General features: G+C 34.2%; 1 protein-coding gene across 1 annotated transcript; it reads left to right on the forward strand.

The window, feature by feature from the left end:
* Positions 1–6,678: 6,678 nt before the first annotated feature.
* Positions 6,679–21,314, forward strand: LOC141828109 (putative WRKY transcription factor 4). Its single transcript, XM_074715477.1, has 5 exons — positions 6,679–7,110; positions 10,247–10,411; positions 10,484–10,905; positions 10,976–11,128; positions 20,619–21,314. The coding sequence occupies exons 1-5, from the start codon at positions 6,775–6,777 to the stop codon at positions 21,133–21,135; spliced, it is 1,593 nt and encodes a 530-aa protein (XP_074571578.1). The 5' UTR covers positions 6,679–6,774; the 3' UTR covers positions 21,136–21,314.
* Positions 21,315–23,008: the final 1,694 nt, after the last annotated feature.

Below are 23,008 nucleotides of genomic sequence, written 5' to 3' on the forward strand. Positions count from 1 at the left end.
AATCACATGTAATCCAAGTAGAAGATTAATGGATTTTATTTCTCCATTCGGTGGGCTTACATGTTAATTTATAGCTCACAGAGTATTGTTACGGGCAAACCCACTAAAGTGATCTTATTGTTGTATTAATTGTCGATTTGTGATATTGAATGTAGATCTCATATATGTATAACACATTAACTCATTAACCCATTATTAATGAAGGGTTGATAACAAGTTTGAGTCTAAGGTACATAAGGGGTATGGTCCCCATAGGGGTTAAAGTGATCGGAACTTTTTTTGTGATCAATCAGAAAGAAAGATTATGAAATTGTCACCAACGAATTTGTAATATAAGCATTTTTAGGGATCTTTATCTAGTGACATCGAGACCATGATAATGCCTTTGAATTCAGAATTCAGGTTCACCTTTAGGTTTGTCGTTATTTTACTTAATTTTGTGCTATAAACATCATGTTTATTTGATTGCTGAAAGTAGAATAATTCCTTGAATCCATCGGAAAAAATCTTGTTGCCATGACATCAATTTGGTTGCGACTTTGTGTGTTTGTCAAGTCTATCTTAATAATGTTGACTAGGTAGTAGTCCCTAAATTATATCCAAGGTATGAAATCTAACGTGTGATTCTTTATCACTATGAAAAAGATGATTTTTGCACGTTGATGCGAAATTTGTGAAAGAAAGGAAATTAAATGCATAAAGAACAAGCCAAAGATTTTCAATTACTTGACTGTATGTATATCGTTATTTATAGTAAAGTATTGTTGTTAAATTTGCAATATTTTAAGCTAAAGAATTTCAAATATTTCTAGTGTTGGCTCCCATTTACTTAGACTTTTGTGCAACAATTGTAGGAGAATAAATAAAAAAACTAAGAGACAGAAATACCTTTTTCTGACTTTTGCTACACAGAATCTAATTTTCAATCCCTTGGACAAATTAGAAAGCAATTTAAAGACCAAGAATTTCATACATGCAACAAACGAAAAAAAAAAACTAGTTGGAGGACGTGTAATTAAAAAGGCCTCACAATAAAATCAAGTCATGAAACACTTTAAGAAATGTTTTGTGGTTGAATGTTAGGTGAAGAGTGAGCTTCTATGTGCAGAATCTGAAATTATAATCTATCTGTATATATATATATAAAAGAATCACAGAATTTGATTTAGAAATTTAGGATATATTCATTTGAACTTGAAATATAACACAACTACATGATCCAGTCATACCTAATGTTTAGAAATTTTTTTTCTTTCCTTAAAATTCAATAAATTTAATTTAATCCAAGGGGATTTTGATGGTGTCGGCCAAGTCAAGGTCCGAGGCTTCGCCATTCGAGTCGTGAAAGGCAAGTCATGAGAGAGGGTGCATGCATGCATCGACGTATGCGGTTCACCGAATTGGCACACAATTTTTGACAAACTTTATGGAATCGTCGTCGTGGACGTGCCTTTTCCTTTTTATATACCGAACGCAAACACACACTCAGCCTCATGCGGTCGTCTTCGGCGGGGCCCCAAAATAAATGTACCGCATAAATAGTGTTGAGCGAGGTGGGTCCGTATAATAAGTTGCGTAAGGGATCGACAGAAGCATGGCTCATGGCCGGTCGTGTTGCTTGTGCGTCAATTGGAATTATTAAAAAAAAAAAAGCACGCATAGGATTGGACACGTCACTTTGACTAAAATAAGAATCTGCGTCCACGTGCGTGAACAGCGTTGCACTTTTCTATGTGTATCAGGCCTTAGAGCATCCGCAACGATTGTTTGGACACGTCACTTTGACGTTCAGAAATGATCGAATCTGCGTACCACGTGCATGAGTTGGCGACAGCGTTGCACTTTTCTACGTGTTGTGTATCAATCGACCACTGATTAAAGGCCATAGGAAGAACTCTGCGATCGATATGGCTAGGTCTGCAATCGGACAGCTCACTTGCTTGTTTATTTAATTTAATTTAACGCGAGCTGAACACCACGTGGAACACGAGACAGAAGAAGGTTCGGTGACGTCAAATTCACACGTGATCGACTACGGATTCCATTAACATAAAAGATAGATTTAATTCCCTCGTGCTTCTTCTTTTCCTCGTGCGCTTCATTCATCATAATGCCTATGGATTTACTTAATCGCATATATATTATTTTTCTTTTTTAATTAAAATTTATATACCTATTTATCACACTAATTGCCGCGGTGGGTCGGTGGTGGCAAAGTCAAGCTCGAAGAAAGATAAGATCATGGCCAAACTGAAAATTGGCCTTAAATAATTATTTATATATAAAATTATATAAATTAAGAGGAAAAAAAAATTGAGATTGTTGATTGCAGGCAGCAGCTATTTTAGACCTGCTCCGTTGGCGTTGCATGCTTCATTTCCTTTGTCTTCATTGATTAGAGTTGTCAATTCCAATATATCGAATTGTTAAAGCTTGTCCCATGGTAGCTGCGATTCGATCCCCAGCTACGACGTATTTGTAGGAATTTCCTTCCAAATGAGAGATCACAATCAAAGGATGCTGGGCTCTTGGCCGCTGCGTGCGCTTCCCGATTTACCCTGGTGGTCGGTGGGAAACTTCCGTGGGACCGAATTGGTCACTCAAAAAATTGAGTCCATGAGACTAACTGGGATTATCATTTTTTTATTTCGAGTAGGGCAACATGTGACTCCGCTCTTGTTTACTTGAAGTGTTCTATTATCAAAATTTATTACCTTCACATGCCTAAATGAAATTTTAGTAGAACAATTACATGAAATGCGTTGTAATTTTTAAAATAAAAATATTAAAATTAATAGGTTATAAATTTTTAAAAATAATAAAAAGAAAAGTGATATAAACTTTACTGTAAATTTTTAAAAAACTCTACATAATTATAAATTTTAAAATGTCAATATATATTATAGATTTAAAAAATTATCATAGAATATTTTTTTAAAAACAATAAGAAGAAGATGGAGACTGAAATAAATTTTGTCATAAGTTTTTATACATTATTACATGAATTATAAATAATTTATAAAAATATCATACTCATACCAATTTTTTTTAAAAGCTATAGATTAAAAAAATATATCAAAAATATAATTTGTCTTAGAAATTATAAATTAAAAAAAATATCACAAATTTTTTTTAAATAATAGAGATCAAAGTCACAAAATTTTGTAAGTATAAGAGAGAATTATATATTTTCTTCAAATAAGAAATAAAATGTAAATAAAAATGATAATTTTAGTCAAAATTGATCATATACTAATTTTGTATAAAATTATTATATTTTTGAGTTCTTTAGTCATTTTAAAAGAATGAATAGACTTTAATAGTTCCATACAGTACATCTATTTATTTAAATTTAAAATTCAAATTTAAATTTTAAATAAAAAATATATAAAATTATTATTTTATTATTTTAAAGTTGTTTAATCATTTTTGAGAGAGTCGATGTTTAATCAGTCGTTAAAAAGGGATGAATAATTCCTTTTGTGTCGACTTTAGATTGTGTAATTTTAAATTTAAAATTTTCAATATCACAAGTACAACATTAAAATTTACTTAGTTCATAATCTTAATTTTTATAAATTTATTATTATTTTTATTAGCTATACTCTTTATTATTTCTAAATTATATTTTTTTAATTCACATGCTATTACTAAATCTACAACTACACGTGTCTTCTTAGGCGTGTGCATTAGATCTATTTTAAATTTGTGGCTGACGAATAAGCGTAAAGCGGTTTAGTAGGGAATTAAGTAACACTCCTTTAATAATTCGAGAAAAAAGATGTCTTTTTTAATTTTTGCAGCTTACCTTTATTTTAAAAAGTTCTTACCTTTATTTTAAAAAGAAAAGAAAAAAAAAGGAAAATCATGTGAATGAATGTTTGAGACATGATCTGACATATGCCCACTTTGAATGGTCTCCAACTCAACCACGCATTTGGAAAATTTCAAGATGTACAAAAAGTAAATCCACTTCTTTTGAAAATCATTTTCAAAATTCTACTTGGACACTTTCTTCACTTTTTCAAGAAGAAAATGTCAATTTGGTCTTTCCTCAATTTTTTTTTTAAAAAAAATGAAAATTGGATTAGGTGGAGCTTTCCACCTAAACTATGAATATTTTCTTCACTCTTCAACAAAAAAATAAATAAAAATAAGAAAAAAGTTGAATGGTCAATCACGACTTGTGAAGAAGAAGAAGAAGGAGATAAAGATGATGAATTATGAAGGTGGGTCGGGTGTTAGTGGACTTTATTTTAATTCTAATTCAACTTCCTTAAGATGCAAGACAAGTCAAGATAAAGAGGATTTAGGTCTTCATGATCTAATTACCTTTCACGTGCTCTACTTGCTTTCTTTAAAGAACCAGAAACAAAGAGAAAGAAGAAAACAAATGAGAAGGACAGGAAGGGAAGAAAATCAGATGTTGGCCGTGACTCATAATTAACAAATGGGTTTCGTGGCCATTATGGCTAGACAGGGTCTTGAGACGGTGATCCATAGCCAGATCAAAGCTTGTGGCCAAGCTACAACCGCAACTTGTGGCTAGAACCCGCGGCCACGGCCATGGCCACGGATTTTCCACTTATGGTTGTTGGTTCCTAGAGTTCGCAGTGGATTTTCCACTTATCATTCCACGAGTGAATGATAAAATAGATAATAATAATAATAATAATAAATATTATTATTATTATTATTATTATGCAGATAAAATTAAAATCCTATGCAAATTAACAGCTAGGGCATTAATGTTGAAGGCCGAAGGTAATGGATGAGTAATGTTCAGTATGGCCAAGAAGGAAAAGATGGGCCAAGATGGGCCTTCCAGTTGAATCCAACTAATGAACTTTCTTTTTGCTGCACACTGTGACCCAACCTTCCTTGCATATCTCACTCAATTCAATGGCTCTTTGAAATCAATTTTTGAATGTTCATAAGTTGTATTTCAAATTTATTAAATAACTTAGAAGGTGAGATTGTGTACCTTCAAGACTAATTGGATAAAATGTGAACATCTAAATTATTAAAAAATAATATAATGCTACTACTATATATGCTTTATTAAATAATATGGATAAAAATCAAAAGGATATTTTTTTATTGGAATTATTAGAATGATGCTCCTCTTTCGTTTATTATCAGAACAATGTCATATTCCGTGTCAATATATTTGTTCTTAAAATTATTTTTATTTTTAACGCTGTTGTAGTATCTATGTATTCGTAGCTACTACATAATTATATATAATAGCTATAATCCAATAGCTATTATAATATAAATACTTCAATTCTAATCAATACTAATAATATTGTATTTTAAAAGTTACAATGCATAACTATTATAATATAGATACTTTATTTATGATCAATATTATATTGTAGCGATATTATAACTTTTATCATTATTAATAACACTGTGATGTGATAATTAATAAATATTACAATATGAATAATTTATCTCTAATCAATATTGATTGACACTGATTAATGTTGATCACATTATATTATAGTAGCTACAAATCATAGTTGATTAATATTTTATTTTTGATCAACACCAGTTACAATCTCGTAACTATGAAGTTATAATAATTATAAAATCATAACTACTAAAATTATATAACATTACAAGATCATAGTTGTTATAATTGTGTAGTAGTTATGATATTGTAGCTGTTACAATAATAAAAAAATAAAAATAATTTTGACAATAAACATGTACTGAGTCAAAAGCTCCTTTGTTGTTGACTGAATATTGATTGAATTATTGAGTCAAAAACCAAAAATTGTTCTGTTTGTTGTTTGTGTAATTCATATCGAGGTTGAGTGATTATTGAATTTGAATTGATAATTGAATTTGTTTAATGTTATAGTTTGTTGAATTTGAATGGAATTGTTGATGTTTAGTTCAGTTGTGATAGCCTATTCATCCGTGCCGATTGAATTGGGATTGTATGAACATGTTCTTGATTTGAGATGAGTTTAAAGTTAATTCCATGTCTGAGCTCTTAGAAATACAATATCTTGTTGTTGAAATCTATTTTGTTGAATATATATACATAAAATTGGATTCTGGAATTTAAGTCGTATGGTTTATAATTGTAGAAGAGTCTCAATTATATATTTTTGTCATTAAATCATTTCATTATATAATTTATGTGTTATTTTTTTATAATATAATATGATTTATAAATCGATTTAGAAGATCAAATTTTAATATTCATGTAGGATGAAAGCGCAAGAGATACCATATTTGATTCGAAGAAAATTAAACATCTAATTTATCTTAAAAAATTCTACTCCTGATTAATTTTAAATTAACATGCAGTTGAAATTCAGAAATATAATTTGAGATAATTCATGAATATGAACATCAATAGCCAAGACAATTTTATAAAAAATTCCATTACATGAATAATTAATGATATTTTTTTGAATTTATTTGATGAATAAAATATAGGATCAGATGATTTATCTTAAAATTATTCAATATAAATTGGATATCTGATATAAAAAAATAAATATAATTTTTAATAAAAACATATTTGTTATATATATATATAATAATTTCACTCCACCGTAACTTTCTGTTCGGGGGTGTCGATAGCGGCAGCATCACGCCGTTAAAAAGAATTCACAAGTCAAAAAGTGAATCCCTTTCTTTCTCCCTTGCTCTCAATCGCAACGCACCTCCCCCTTCTCCGCCTCCGCACTTCCCTCGCCTGCTCGCCGTGTTTTCGGCCACTGAAATTCAAGCTCAGATCTCGAAGAAGCTTCGATGGAGCTGGAGAAGCCGAGCTCAGAACTGGAGGAGAATGCCTGCGGAGAAGCGGCGTCGGAGCCTCCTCCCTCCACATCCTCCTCCGCGGTGGAGGAGGAGATTCCGACAGTGGATCGAGGAGACGGGGGAGTGGAGAAGGGTGGGCCGCCGCTACTCGATCCTTCCTCGGCGAGTACTGAGGGTCGGTTGTGCTCGCAGGACCTGGCGGGGGCCACGGCCTCACCGGCAGAAAATCCCCGCTCGGAGTCTATCGTGACCGTCCCTGTGGTCTCCGTTCCTTGTATCTTGGCCCCGGTCTCTTTGGCCGAGTCCCATGAGTCCCAGGGGTTCGTGGTTGGTGTTCCTGATCTTTTTTCCTTCTTTTTGTACAGTGTGTTTTGCTCAACTCGCTAGGGTATATAGTTACCTTGTTCTCTGAATGTTGATGAGGATTTCTTTGTTTCATTGATCGCATCTCTTTGTGACTGATACTTCTGTTAGTTGAACTGTGACATTGGCGCTTCTTGTTTTTTTAGCTATTAATTAGGTCAAAGATCTGACCTTTGTTAATGCAGACTGCCTGAGTTTTAACTTAATCATTGTTGGATTTAATTCGTAGTATTCATTCATCTTGGGGGAACTGATCAATCTGTAGTTTGGAATACCACAAAATTTAAATTAGAATCCTAGTAAAGGATGATTGATTGCTTAATCTATGTGAAGGGAAGGTATTCCCACTTAGTGCTATCTAGTAGCCCCTCACTATCTTTATATATTTTATTAATAAAGGTGAGATGTTACAAATACACCCCATAAAGTCTATATTTACATGTGTGGCTTACAATAAGACAATTTTAAATCTTACATTGTGCCGTGTGGCATGGTTGAAATGTATTGTTGTGATAAATTACCGAAATTCAATACTGCTTGGCACAGTTAATCTATCATGTGTTGCCGTCTCAATTATGTCAATAAGTATCATGTCATACTAATGCTTGACACTCATTGACATACTATAACATGTGTCAAGATGAATTGAAATAATGTTTGTTATATTTTTAGCTTTTGTCCATGCAAACAATGTCAAAAATATAAAATTGCATATAACAGATAGCATTCTGTATGACAGTTAGGTAAATAGTTGTGTTCTTTTCTTATTCTTCTTTTTCATCTCGTTTGCCTTCCCCATTCAATTCTCCATTGATACCATACATTGAAATGTTGATATGATACTTGAACATTATCATTCCGGTCGAAGGTTGAAACTTCATCATAACTTGAGATTTTGAACCTTGCACAATACTCCCCTCAAATTGGTTTAAATGTATTAGAGAGCCTAAACTTATTACAAATATATTTAACTTTAAGCCCCATTGGTTTGTTTAGCAAATTTACCAATTGATTGTTGTAACTAACAAAAGAAATAATAATCTCACTAGATTACTCTTTCTCTCTAATAAAATGACAATCAATCTCAATATAATGTCTTAGATTTGAGGCGATATGCATTGTACTTTGTTTGTCACATTAACTTCATAGGTTGTGCTATAGTTTGTCCGATTTTCATCATCAAATGCTTAACCTAAATAAGCTCACTTGTTGCTAGTACTATGGCTTTATATTTTTATTTTGCATTGGATGATTAGACCCAACGATGGACTATTAGATTCAGTGATCTCGACAACTCAAATAGTGAGGCGCTCTAGTTGATCTTGATCCATAAACTATATGCGAATGGTGACAAAATAGAAGACATAATTCTTTCTTTTGAATTTCTCAATCGTGATGGTCATAGACCCTAAAATAGCAAGAATAGTCTTCACAAAAGGCATCAAGGAGGTTGAGGAAGAGTTTGACATTTAAGAGTGCAACCGACACAACAAAATAGACTCATGATCATAGTTATTTTTGTAGGATTGTTGATGGTTTAGCTTGACCCAACTAGAGGTGGAGGGATGTATAGCCGAATCACCTAATTTGATTTTTCTTTTTTTACACAAACACAATGAAGTAGTTGAATACGTGTGTGCTTATGTGTTGTTTGTGTCAAGAGTATGTAACATAAATATATAAAAGCATTAGCAATCAAAGCTAATAAAGTTCGTTTAGATCCTCTTCCTAATCCACGACCTATGATTCATATGATGAGTCACTCCATAACCAACCCATTAACAAGAAGTAATGGGGTAAACCTCTTTACAATCCCACGTGAGCTTGGATGTTGTATAATTAATTCACTCTTTGCAACTAGAATGAAAAGCAAAGCTAAAAGAGAATGCCTAAGGTGCTTGAGTTGAGCCTTCAACCTTATCTATGCCTTCGGAAGCTTTTAGCATAGCTGACACAAGATTGGAGGAGCTTTTAGGATGTCTTCGTGCAATCCATACACAACTTTAAACTCTCCAAAAAGCTTTATAAGTGGGAAATATTTTGTCTGCCTCCAATCGACCAAAGATACTTCACCACTATGGTGGAGGAATGAGATAGCCACGGTGTAACATATAGAGAGGTTGTGTCGCGTCCGGAGAAGATGCATATGGTTTCGTTGAAGGCAGAAGGGTGAGACGATGTGAAGTTCGTGAGGGTGTGCCATGTTTGAAGAGGCCGCATCATGTTTGGAGAAGAAATGGATGGGCGAGTGACAATTTGGAGAAGTCACATCTAGCACAATAGTTTGGAGAAGGCGAGGCGTGCTTGACTCACCTCACGTGAAGAGAGAAGAGCCTATGCGGATGATTGGCATAGATGGGCTATGGCTTTGATACTATATGTTATTAATAAAGGTGAGATGTTACAAATGTACCCTATAGTTTACATATTCACATGGATGACCCACAACAATCTAATATGGCCCACATCTTCAGTTTGAACCCTATTAGTATTGTGTAAAAGTAGACAATTCGCAAAACCTTAACCTTAATGTTTTTGGAAATATAACATTTTGTTGACTATTTGATCAAAGTACTCGTCAGAGAGATCATTACAATTCATAAAAGGATTTTAGGGAGCTATCACTAGTACTCTGAGAGAAGAGAAATCTTGGTTCAACGGTAAAGTTGTTGCAATGTGACCTTGTGGTCAAGAGTTCAAATCGCAAAAACAGCCTCTTGCAATGCAAGATAAGACTGTATATAATAGATCCAATGTGGTACGATCCTTCCCCGAGACCTTGTATTTGGGAGCTTCGTGCACCGGATTGTCCTTTTTTGTCACTAGTACCCTCAAACTATCCCCTTATTCACGGATCACTAACATATGAATAATGGCAAATTTGTTTATCATGTTAAAACTTTCTGCAAGCTTCATTTAGGATATTCCTTGTGTTGGTCTTCTTTTAATTTCGAATTTTATTGAATTATTAATAGGTTTCAAATAATACTGTGATTTCAGATAATTTTGGGAAATAATATACTAGAAATGCCATTGTGTACTTTAATCTCTATATTGATACTGACATGTCTTTTCTTCTGTGTCCATTGTTCAACTACAGGGGCAGCTTGCAATGACCCATCAAACTGTTTTGGCTACTGTCACAGTGGAAAAACAGATGGAACCGCAAACACCATGGCCATCTGCATTGAACTCATCCACAGCTATGCTATCTACTTTTGTCAACCCCACGCCATTACAACAAGTGCCCCCACCAACTCCCAAGGTAAAAATTTGTTAAGCAACAACTCATTTTCTTCTCTGATTTGCACTAAAATGGATCTTCTATGTTGTGAAGAATTGTTATGGAGATGCTTATAACTGGAGAAAATATGGGCAGAAGCAAGTGAAGAGTAGTGAGAATGCAAGAAGCTATTATCGATGCACAGGTTCCAATTGCTCAGCTAAGAAGAAGGTTGTACATTGTCCAGATGGTGCTATTATTGAAGTGATATATAGAGGTAAACACAACCACGATCCACCTCAAAAGCATAGGTACATAAGAGATAGAGGACCTCAGTCTGGTGAAATCCCTCTTGAGAGTCAAAATTTAGAAAAACCAAACACTGAACCTGGCAAACCAGATCCTCAATCTATGACTGAACAGAATCTTAGCACTGAAACTCCTAAACAACAGCTGTACTGCTCTAGTGATTGTGAATTTGATGCTGGGACTAAGAGTGAAGAAGATATTTATGATGAACCAGATCCAAAGCGAAGGCAAGCAATTCATCAATATTTGTGTAGTTCTCTTGTGTTGGTTTTGATTTTTCTTTGGCTTGTTCTGCAGGCTTAGTGAAAATTCTAACTGTTCATCCACACCAATTCAAAAAACAATTCGTGAATATGTTGTACAAACAGAGATTGATGCAAGACATTTGAATGATGGATATAGGTGGCGCAAATATGGACAAAAGTTTGTGAAGGGAAATAGTAATCCAAGGTACAAGTATACAACACTTTACAAGGCCTGTTTTGATATGTTAAATTATAACAAAAAACAGTTACTTGATCCTTCAAAAATATTTCTTTTTTTGCCACCTAACATTTTTGTATCATTCATTGACAATGTCTTTTCTCCTTGACTTGTTTCAATGTATGCTTTTATTAGTCATTACACTTTTTTATAGCATGCCTAATTTAGTGTGTATCATATTATGAGAGCTATGAGACTGGTGTTTCAAAGGGAGATGCTGGTGAATTGGGTTTTATATTGTTAAGACTAAGAGACAACGATTGCCAGCCTATTCTTTGATCTTGATGCCAATCACAACTATTACATTCCAAATATTGTATTCATTTATAGTTGTGTAAATACTATTTTTATACAAGATGAAATGTATATAATGATATCAGCCCTCTAAGGTGGTGGATTCTAATTCTCTCATTCTTATTTGATACTATTCTAGGGGTTGACTTATCTTGCTAAATCTGCTACTTTGTTGATGATTCAACGGACTTTGATCCCTTCTCTATAAATATAGCCTCTCTCTGTGCACTCATACTACGCTTGGTCCATATGCCACTGGTCTGCTCCTCTGGCAATTGCTCCAGTTGCCGCACAGCTTCTCCCATGCCTGCTCTATGCCTCTCCTACACTATTTATGTATTCTAATTGATCTTACTGTAGTTTCTTGGAATCTCACAGTTGCCTCTTCCTCACTGATAGAATCTCATGGCTACCATGGAGGCGATTCTATTCTGTGCTCAGCTATCTCTTCTTTTTCACTTTTAAAGCCTACAATTTCAACAATAGGAAACCGCCAATAGCCTCATTAGCTTTGAAGCCACTTTGGCCAGATTGTTGTTGCCCCTGTCCACAGTCTACCCTGACAGCCTCCTCTCTAATCTTGAGGATTGTTGCCTCTGGCTGCCATCACCTTCTATGTTCCTTGCGATTGATAAGATCCCAAAATTTTTGCTTTCCTGATCCATGTCTTCTTCCTCAGAGAGATGCACTTAACTTTTAAATTTCTTCATCTGCTCTACTAAATGTCTTTTGCTGAACTTCTTCAGATGTCTAATCATTTTGTCTCCAGTGCGAATATATCATGATTCAGGTGGATGATGACAAAGTCAACATGTCTTCAATGAGTAAAATATACATTTGATTGGTCCAATTGCACTTCAATCCAAGCTACTATAATTATTTAATGGGGTCCTCCCCATGCGAGATTAGAGAGGCTAAGAAATGCAGACAAAAATGAAGGGAGAACTTATACAGAAATATAGGGCCACTTTATCAATAAACTCTATTACAACAATTTGGTTTTATCATGCATCCATCCCTCAAAATTTATTGCTTAATATTTATTTCTATCATTACCTGTTCCTTATACATTTCGCCATTACATAAAAATGCATAGACCATCCATAGGTCAAGGTGAGCTGTCTGATCTGGAGCTAGCTGTTAATCCAAATTTTTAATTTTGTTGGCCCTGTCAGATATTTTGTCATCCGAAGTTTCCGCAGATCATCCTTGGGGCCAAGTGTTCTCTCTTATCTGCTTTAGTCGGTAATTAGAAATTTTTGCAATGTCTAATGATCCATCTTGACAGATAGTTGAGGTATCTTCAACATATGTTTGTCAACCACAGCTATGACATTCCAAATATGGTATCAATTACAGCTGTGAAATACTAATCTATATAATAATACCATCAGTGAATAGAAGAATCATCCAATTTCCATCATCTAATTATTTTACATATGTAAATGATTTACTTGGTTCTGATGGTTTATCTGAACATGTTTTGGCCAATAAACAATAGGAATTTAATATAGATGATAGAAGAGTAATCTTTCCCAGTTAGTGGTGATGACTATTGTAGTACCTCAATGAAACCTCCATGCATGCTAATACACATCTTGGTTCGATATTGCATCACTTGGACTAGGACCCTTAGTTATAGATAATCTGATAAAAAATCTATGATTTAGTTTATCAGGTCTCTATTGAAAGAACCTAGGGTTCCACACTATTCCTGCATTGTGACTTAGAATATGACAACAGGTTGAATCTGCATTACTCTACTGCTAGTAAATTGAGTTCAGGCATGTTATATGTTTGATCGGTTCTATTCAATAGATTTTAAATCTAATTTTTAAGTTCGAGCTTGGTCAAGCATTTTGATGGACCTTCCATGTGGGCTAATATATATTGAGATGGGTAACCTTTACAATGTTTCTCTATCAGAGCACCTAGTGGTGTATTCATGCAATATCATAAGTTAGGTTCCGACAAGTGTCAAATGTCAAATGATGTAAATAGCATTTTAAATTGTTGAGGACAACAGTATGTTTGGCAACATTTATGCTTCCATTGATAACTTGTACTTGCCACATTAAGTTATGTGGATAAGTCGTCTTTATTCAGTACAATGTTGTCAATAGTTCGGTGAATTGACTTGTGAGTTGGCACCATATTTATGCAACTAAGCATTGGGAACAGAGGCACTTGAGATGATGCATAGATATACTCAGCTTGGGACAGTGCCTTTGTCCAAGCATCCTGTATGCTAGCTGCTAGGATATTCTCCGTGGACCTCAGAAATCTTGAGTGAGGATGACTGTGATGTCCTTATTAGATTCAATGGATACAAAATAGAGGTGTGGATGACAGTAAAACACCGTCCACTCTCAAGGAGGTCATTTGATCTTTATTAGGGCAAGGGCACATGTTGTTTCTCTAACTGATAATGGAGAAAAACATGATGCAAAAATATCTTTCTTTTTGGTGACAAGTAAGAAGTTCCTTTTCATGTGACAACAACTATCATAATGGAGTACCGGGATAAAATATTAAAGCAATTGGGAGGGATGAACTAATGTAGTGTATTGTTGGCCTATGTGTCGAGCTTAAATGGTTAAAAAAAATTAAAATCATAAAGACATAATGTTATTATTTTCTAAAACTACTAAAATATTCTTAAAAAATTATAAAAATCATTTTTTTCTTCTACAAATACCCTTTCACTCCATCCCTCATACATTCCCATTCTCATCTAAACTATGAATTATTGTACTTGCATTCTCATCCTCTTATGGTATCTCTAATTTTCTTTTAATCTCTTCTAAGTTTTTAATTATTTTTACTATATTTTATGCTTTTGTCACCAACATCATGCCCTAACTTTTATCAAGGTTGTCTACTCTTCTTTGTGAGGTATAATTATATTTTTTAAATTTTATTATTTTAATTTAATGGTCATTGTATTATTAATTTTATTAGTTTTCTATAGAATAGGTTAAGCAAGAGAGAGGAAAATAAAAGATCTTACCCAAATAAAATGCATTAAAGATGAATCAAATAAGGTTAGTGATGGATGAGGAAAAATGTATTTTCATTAACTTTTTAATAAGGTTTAGGTGGCCAATTTAGCTTAAAAATTGTTAATTAGGACGTAAAATGAAAAAAAATTGGATTGGATGATATTCCAATAGAGGTTTGGAAGTGCCTAGGGATATTGAAGGACTTATGATATTCAATCTTATATTGAAAATGAAGAAAATACATGATTATTAGAGGGTAAATACTTTAGTCCCTTCTATAAAAATAAAGTTGACATAAAATTGTGTAATTGTAAGGGCATTAAGTTAATGAGCCATATCATGAAACTTTTGAAGAAAATACAATAACAATAACAACCTAAGCTTTATCCCACTAGGTGAGGTCGGCCTTACAACACGTTCCTTCCGGAGAACAATCTAGCATTAGCTCAATAGTTTAATAGATTCATTCATTGAACATTTGTCTTAGTTTAACATTGGTTGGCAACCTAACACAACCCTCCTTTATCCGGACTTGGAACCGTCCATGACAGAGTTAATTCGTCATGGGCAGAGTTAAATTTTTGAAAAAAATAATAGAAAAAAATTAAGGACACCAAGGTGATCAAAAATCAATTTGGATTTATGTCTAAAGGTCGATGATAGAAGCTAACAGACAACCGATTGAAAAGTATCATGAAACAAAACTCATGAAATGAAACAAAACTTACGCATAGTATTCATTGACCTAGAAAAAGTTTATGATAAAATTTGAAGAGAAATTATGGAGAATTCTAGAAAAAAAGTGTTTGCATAGCGTTTATTGAAATAATCAAGGATATATATGAGGATGTAATGATAAGAGCGAAGACTCTAGGCAGATTAACCAAAATGTTTCTTATAAAGATGAAGTTACATCAAAGATAAGTTCTAAGTTTATATCTTTTTACGCTAGTCATGAATGAACTTACTAGATACATTCAAGATATGTTATCATGGTGCATGTTGCTTGTATATCACTTTGTTTTGGTCGATGGGATATGTGAAGTAGTAAATACTAAGCTCGAATTTTGGCGGGAAGCACTGGAAGCAAAAGGTTTTGAGTTTAGTAAAGACAAAATATATGAAATTTAAGTTTAGCAGTAGATGTAGTAAGACAATGGTTAAACTACAAGAAGATGAGTTAGCTTTAAGTATCTATGATGCTTTTTTGTAAAAGGATGGGGAGGATGATTGAGATGTTTTACATAGAATACAAGTAAGATAGTTGAAATGGAGGAGAACGTTAGATGTTTTTTATGATCGCAAGATAGTCTAAAGGTTAAAAGGAAGTTTTACAAAACGGCAGTTAGACTTGATATGTTATATGTATTGAATATTAGGCTATGAAGTGAGCACAGAAGCAAAAGATGAGAGTCATAGAGATGAGAATGTTAAGGTGAATGTATGGGTATACGAGGATGAATATGATAAGAAATGAGAACGTCAGTGAGAAACTCAGATTGTGGCTATCCAGGGAAAACTCAAAGAGACACGTTTAAGATGGTATGAACATATATTTAGGCGAATAATAAATGCCATAGTTAAGCGATGTGAGATTATGACTAATACACACGGAAAAGAGAGAATAAAAAAAACTTGATTAATAATGATAAAATAAGATAAAATTCATTTAAATGTAGATGACAATATAGTAGGGGATTGAGTCTAATGATATAGCATGATCCATGTAACCCCACTTAGTGAGATAAAGAGTTGGTTATTGTTGTTTTTGTTTATCGGAAAAATGGTCAGAGTTTAACTTTTTAGAATTAGTTCATCATGAAATGTTAACGAATCAACCTGTGTGCAAATAGTCCTTCAACACTATTTGGGGGTACTCTTGTGGGTCTAGATTGGGAGGGGGGTGGGTGGGTTATACCTAGCTTCCTTAGTTAACTCGATTGAAAAGAAGGTAGAGGGGGGGGGGGGGGGGGGGGGGCGGGGGGGGGGGGGATAGTCTTATTTACAACTTAACAAGAAGGAAATTAAAACATAAAATTCAAACAATTAAGTAAATACACAAAAGAAGAGGCAATGCTAACTTGATTTTTGTCCATGGTTCAGTAGCTTCTAAGTTCCTACTCCATGCTATGACCTTTCAGGTCACAATATGAAATCTACCAATTTTCTTCTTCTTGAAACTCTAACGAAGGTGGAAAAACCCCTACAATCCTTGAGTACAAAAGAAAAAAAATTACAAGTAAAGAGAGCTTTACTAGAGAGTTTGACAGAGTATAGTTGCTTTAGAAAAGTTCCTCTTCTTACCTCATAGAATTTTTGTTTATAGCTTTGGCGCAAGCTTTCAAGAAGTCTCTAGAATCATTTGTCGCCCTGCATAAGTCAACTGTTCCTAAATCATGAGTCGATCGTTCACTGTTGGCCATTGTTGGATAATTGCTCCAACTGTTATTTTAGTTGATTGTTCGTTCCATCAGTTGACTGCTCCTTCCATTAGTCGACTGCCTTTATCTTGAGCAAACCATTCCGTTATAACCATTCAACTACCATCACTCGATTGCTCCTATTATCAGTTGACTGCTATCTGTTGTTACAATAAATTAACAATTCCGTTGCAACAAATTAACTATTACTCCAGTCGACTCAAAATAATCACTAGACGAATGCTTTTCAAGAGACGATTAAACAGAATGTTTAAAAACAAATAGTATGTTTCTCAGTTGGATAGTGCAGTTGACTTATACATCATCAGTTCATTGTTGAGTCGACTGTCACATTCTAAATCATGTCATCTGCTCACTCAGTGAGCAGTAGATTAATAGTTTTATTCAATTGACTGGAATGGTGACGAAGCCAATTTGAAGGCTTTCATTCGTGCCTATTCTAGTTCTTCATCCCCATGATTACATGTTTACTCTGCTCATTGTTGCACAAATAAACTCTGCCAAGTCGATCATTGGAGAGAACCCTTCTCTAGGACCTTAAATGGAATCTTCTTCGACTTGCCAAGCCTTCCATCGGTCGAGTATTTGTCATGCCAAGCATCAGATCAACTTGATTTGTTAGAACTTGTTCTTGGCAGGTATCCGATCACCCTTGATTTACCGGAACTCCTCCTTACTAGACATTCGATCACCCTTTCGCTGTCAGGGCTTCTTCTTTTACCTTGTGACCATTTCCTGCATACACGTGCCATCATCAAAACCGATTGCACCAATAATAGACATAAGTTTTGTTCCAGAATTTTGAGAAATTATTGCTCAAAATAATGAAGAAAGAACTGAATGTAAGAACAACAACAATCTATCCTTATCCCACTAAGTGGGGTTGGCAAAGAATCGAATGTAAGAAATGTAAGAAAATTTTGTCACGCAAATCTTCTAGTGGGATATGCTACCTTACTAAGTCAAATCTCATAAAATAGAACAACATTATGTTTTACTATTGGCGGTCTTACTATTCTTTTTAACTTGAAAATGATAGAATGGGACTCACTAATGCTGAATATATAGTGAAGTTTGAATCATCATTCTTAATAATTGATTCTACAGTTATTGAATTTTTAGGATATATTTACAACTTCTTTATAAGGGAATCTTTAGAAATGCATGATTTGATAAACAACAACCAAACCTTATCCCACTAGGTGGGGTCGGCTAAATGCATGATTTAATGTATTTTTTTTTTAGATTTAAAACGAAATCTCGTTTTTCTGCAAAGAATTACATTAATATTAATAAATGATGTTTGCAATAGTAGCCGCTCCACAATGGATAGGTGAAAACTTTTATGTAATAAAGAATTGTTAGTTTTAGAAGTGTAGAATATCTTTCTAATACGTTATCATATCTGCTAATATTTATAGTGTAGCATAGGCTTCTGGTATCACCTATATATATTTCTTTCATTACATTTTATAAGGCAACAAAAAATGATGTGCTATAATCAGTTTAAAGATAAATTTAATTCTATATTAAATTGTAGGCTTTTCCATATTTGCTATGCTTGTAACATTTTAAATGTGTAATCAAGATAGTCTAAAAAAAATTAGTGAACGTGTACATTAAATTGATGTAATGCAAGTTACCATTTCCATAGGTTCTAATTGTCTTGCTACCGAATTATGTACTGCAAGAAGAATGTAGCTTGTTAATATATTACAGTGGTTTTCTTTTAGGTTAAGCTTCAGTTTGTCTGTATATATTGAAACTCGAGATGGGCAGTACACTTCTTGATTATTAATTCACTTTTTAGTGGATCTCTTTTAGGATATGCTTACCCAGAGGGATGAAAAAAATAGAGGGATGAATTTTCTTTAGTGGATGGATAAATAGCTGGATTAATAGTTTAATTTATATTTTCACTTTACTCCAATGGATAAGAAATGATAAATGGATGGTAAACTAAATGAATGAATGACTCGTACATTCGACATACTCATTTGATCCATCCTATTTGGTTGGCTTGCACAACCTGTTCAGACAACCAAGTCTAACGGATATCTAGGCCCTTGCGGCCCATTTGGTTTGTTTGAAAAGCCTAGCCTATGCAACCCAATCAACTTGTCTGAACCACCCCTCTCATCTTGTTTAAAACCATTCAATCCACTTGACTCATTCAAACTGTTTGGCCCATCTAAGCCAATTAATTTGTAAGAACTACCTGACCCGACCAAGTGTCTCGGTTTTCCACGGCACTTGTTCAGCTTGCTCATCTCGATAAGATTAACTTAGCCTGCTTGCCCTGCTCATCCACCTAGGCTGCTCTACTCACCTGACCATTTTGTCTTGCTTGGCTTATTTGTCAAGATCAGCCCATTTATCCCAATCAACTTCAACCCACCCAATTTGCTTGGCCTGGTTGACTTGCCTGACCCATTTGACCCACCTGACTCACCTAACCTGTCCAACCTGCCAGCCCATTTGATTTGATCAGCTTGTTTGATTTGACTGACTATTAGTCCACCAGGCCTAGTTTAACCTGATCAATTTGATTAGCTCACCTGATCTATCTCACTTGATTTGATTTTTTGTCTCTTCTAGCCTATCCAAATTGCCCGATCCATTGAGCTTGGTTGGCCTGCTCAGCTAGAGCAGCCCATTTTTCTAGTTTGGCTCCTTTAAACCACCTGATCTTTGCTCAATCGGCTTGATTAACTTATGTTGGTGCTCACAAGTTAATCGTATAGGTTTGATAATGAGGTCAATGATTGTGAGTTCAGTGCTCACTAGGTCTGCTAGCATTTTGTAGTCATAAGTGGAGATTATTTCACAAACAGTAATTGGGTAATTATTTTTTGCAAGGAGTCACAAATGGATATCCTTTGGTAAGGGTGAGCTTTAGTTTTCATCCAATTTGGGTGGAACCAAAATTGTGGAATAGAGAAATCTATCTTCTATCCAATATTTTATTTTATTTTCAGTAGTAAGGATAGAAAATTCTAAACATCTATTCTCTTTATAATCTATCCTTTCAGTTTTCTATCCAAGTAAACAATCCCTTAAGGTTGAGTTTTCTTGGGGTGGAAACATAGAAGGGAGAGGGGGAGGGCAGGGAAAATGACCAAAGAAAATGTAGGAATGACACAAGCTCCATGTACAATTTTGTAAGCCTTTCCCTCCCTCCTCTTCCCCTTCCCCTTCTATCCTTGTGCCTAGGAAACTGGGCCTAAGAGATCGATAAATGACTTTTCACAAAGTGCACAATGTGCTGATGCTCTATGAACTAGAATGTATCATAAACAAATGATCAAATCCTGAGAGCTTGCTGACTCTAAATGAATGAGATAATTTTAATGCCATGTGGTTCTCGAAAGATGGATTGCAAGAGATGCCTTCTCTGTTGGCCTAATGCTTCCCCTCCTAGAAGGTGCTGGCTGACACCACCTCTTACTACCATATGGGCATTGACCTACATTGACACCATCTTTTGCCAACTAGGCACAAGAGTCTAAGACTGACATTGAACTAGATTTTTACCCTTGAAGCGATATACTAGTATTTCATGCTAACCAAGACAAGTTCACATAGGTAGTGTATCATTTCATTATTATTGCATGCTACATGACGAACACATTCATAATAGTACTGACTCAATTGCTCCACTTTTGTCGTTTGCTGTTTTATGTTATTTTACAACCATCCATTTCCTTTCATATAATGCAGAAGCTACTATAGGTGCACTCATAGCGGTTGTCCTGTTCGTAAGCACGTCGAGAGAGCGTCACATGATGCAAAATCTCTTCTTATCACTTATGAGGGCGAGCACAATCACCCTCAGCCATCAAGATACACTAATAAGTCATCATCAACTGCTTTTAAAGTTGCCACAGCTGTTGCTGATGAACACCTTGGCACATCCCCCATTTCTGGAAAAAGTTCCTCAGACAAGTCACCTCAGAATACCAAAGCGGAGAAAGCAACTGGGGATTCAAAATTTGAACTGGGGGATGGTCAGGCATTAGAATCAGCTCAAACCCGTCTAAATACTGCAGTTGAAGAAGCAGCTGGTGATAGGAATCTTGAAAATGGAGGTGATCCAGCACCGGAATCTGCTCAAGCTCTCCTGAGCATGGAATTCAACTCATCCTCAGGAGATAGCAGCGGCATGAATAGCTCTGAAGGCATCAAAAGCTCCATGATTAACAAAACTTCAGCTTCAGTGTCTATTCACAGCACCTAAATCAACAGACTCGCTGCAATTTTGACGCATGCCCTTTATTTAATTTTTCTGAGAGAGATTTGTTGTAATTGCATCTGTATAGTCTTTCAATGATGTCCCTCATTTAACATTAATTGGCAGTGCCTCATCCTCCAATGATCTGGGTTAACTTTGATCTGTGAAAATTTCTCTAATTATTAATCCTGTTACTAACTTTAATCTTGTCCAAATTCTTTTGAATTTCATATAAAGCTCAAGGGGTGGTGGGAATTCTAAAATTTCCAAGGATCTTGAATTGATTCTAGTCCTTTGGATTAGTGGTCTACCTACCTTTATTAACATGGAGCATGTTGATAGTCTTAACTATGGACCTTGGATTGTCTAGCTTTTTGGTGAGTAGGTGGTTAGTAAATTTATGATTATTTGTCTTTGGTAGGAACTGCTGAAGAATCTTAATTTCTTTAATGTGATTAGATCCAATTAAATGATTTTAATATTCGATAATAAGTCCTAACTAATCTGTATTAATTGATAATCTGGTCTTAAATGTACAACTCTAGCTTTTCATTGTTGATCATTGGAAGAATATTAAGTTTGATTGTTGTACTTAAAGAACGAGCATAAAGAAGTTGGAGCCTCCATCTTGGTGATGGTGAACTTTGAAATTTAGTTAAAGATATGTATGAAATGTATTTTGAGCCCGACTAGATTGTTATAAGAATAATGATAAGCACTAAAGATGGCTAAATAGGTTGATCTAGTTGAACACTACTTGGGTTGAGTTGTCCTGTTTAGTTGGCGTAACGCTTGATACATAGCTCGATGTAAAGTATCATGATAATCAACTCGGGAGCATCTAATGTTAATTTTTATTTTTATTTTAAATTTTATTTATTTTAACTTAAATATTAATTTTATTATAGGCTAACGGATGAGTGTGCACATCGTATCATCTATATATATATATTTATTGCTCTAACTTGGTCGGATCATTTTTTTATTTAAAAGATTAAAAAAAAAATAAAAATTTAAAAAGTTTAAATATTTTATATTAAAAATTAAAAAATATTTAAATAAACAAAACATTAGAAAAAGGAAAATATTTAAAAAATAGAAAATTCAAAAATTATTTTTGAGAACTAAGGATTAAGGAAAGAACTAATAAAATAAATAATAAAATTATTGAGAAAATTAGAGTGTATGAGTTTAGAGTGAGGGATGAGGGAACGATTTGAGAGTATTAAAATGAAGGAACAAGAGTTGTTTGAACGAGAGAGATGATAGATTTAATTGGGAGTATTTATAAAAAAAAATTTAGGATATTTTTTAGATGTTTCTAAAGTTAATTCGGTAGTTTAAAGTAAAAATTAACCAAAAACACTCTTAAATTAGCTCTTTTTTTTTGTTTTTCAAGAATTTTGGTAGGGTTTATAACATTTTATTATCATGTAATGTTCCAAGTATAGGTACGAGAGAAAAATATCTTATAATATATCGTAGTTGAGATTCGAATCATGAATGCTCGAGTAGCCTATCTTGCCACTGTACTACCTCGGGGGCACAAAATGAAGTATATTTATTATGTTAACAAATGGTTATGATTAATTAATTACCAATTGAGGTCCTTCGTGGATTGTGGGACAAAATGGCCTGATGGACTCGGGCAAAATTTTGAATTTAGGTCCACATCCAATAGCTCCTTCTTGGATCCAAACTAAATCGCCCTGTAAAATAGGCCCTAGCTTGGGCCCCAATTTAGGAATCCGTGTGTTCGTATTCGGAATTTGGATTTGAAAAGTAAAGAGTCGGATTCTCCAAATCCAATAAAAATCTCAGCCGAGAAAGAAAGTTTCATCCTTCTTTCTCATCCTTCCTTTCCCCTGTTTCAGAGTCA

This window comes from Curcuma longa, chromosome 4 (genome assembly GCF_044706935.1).
Source record: "Curcuma longa cultivar G26 ecotype Majalengka, Jawa Barat chromosome 4, ITB_CL_G26_1.1, whole genome shotgun sequence".
Classification (NCBI taxonomy): domain Eukaryota; kingdom Viridiplantae; phylum Streptophyta; class Magnoliopsida; order Zingiberales; family Zingiberaceae; genus Curcuma; species Curcuma longa.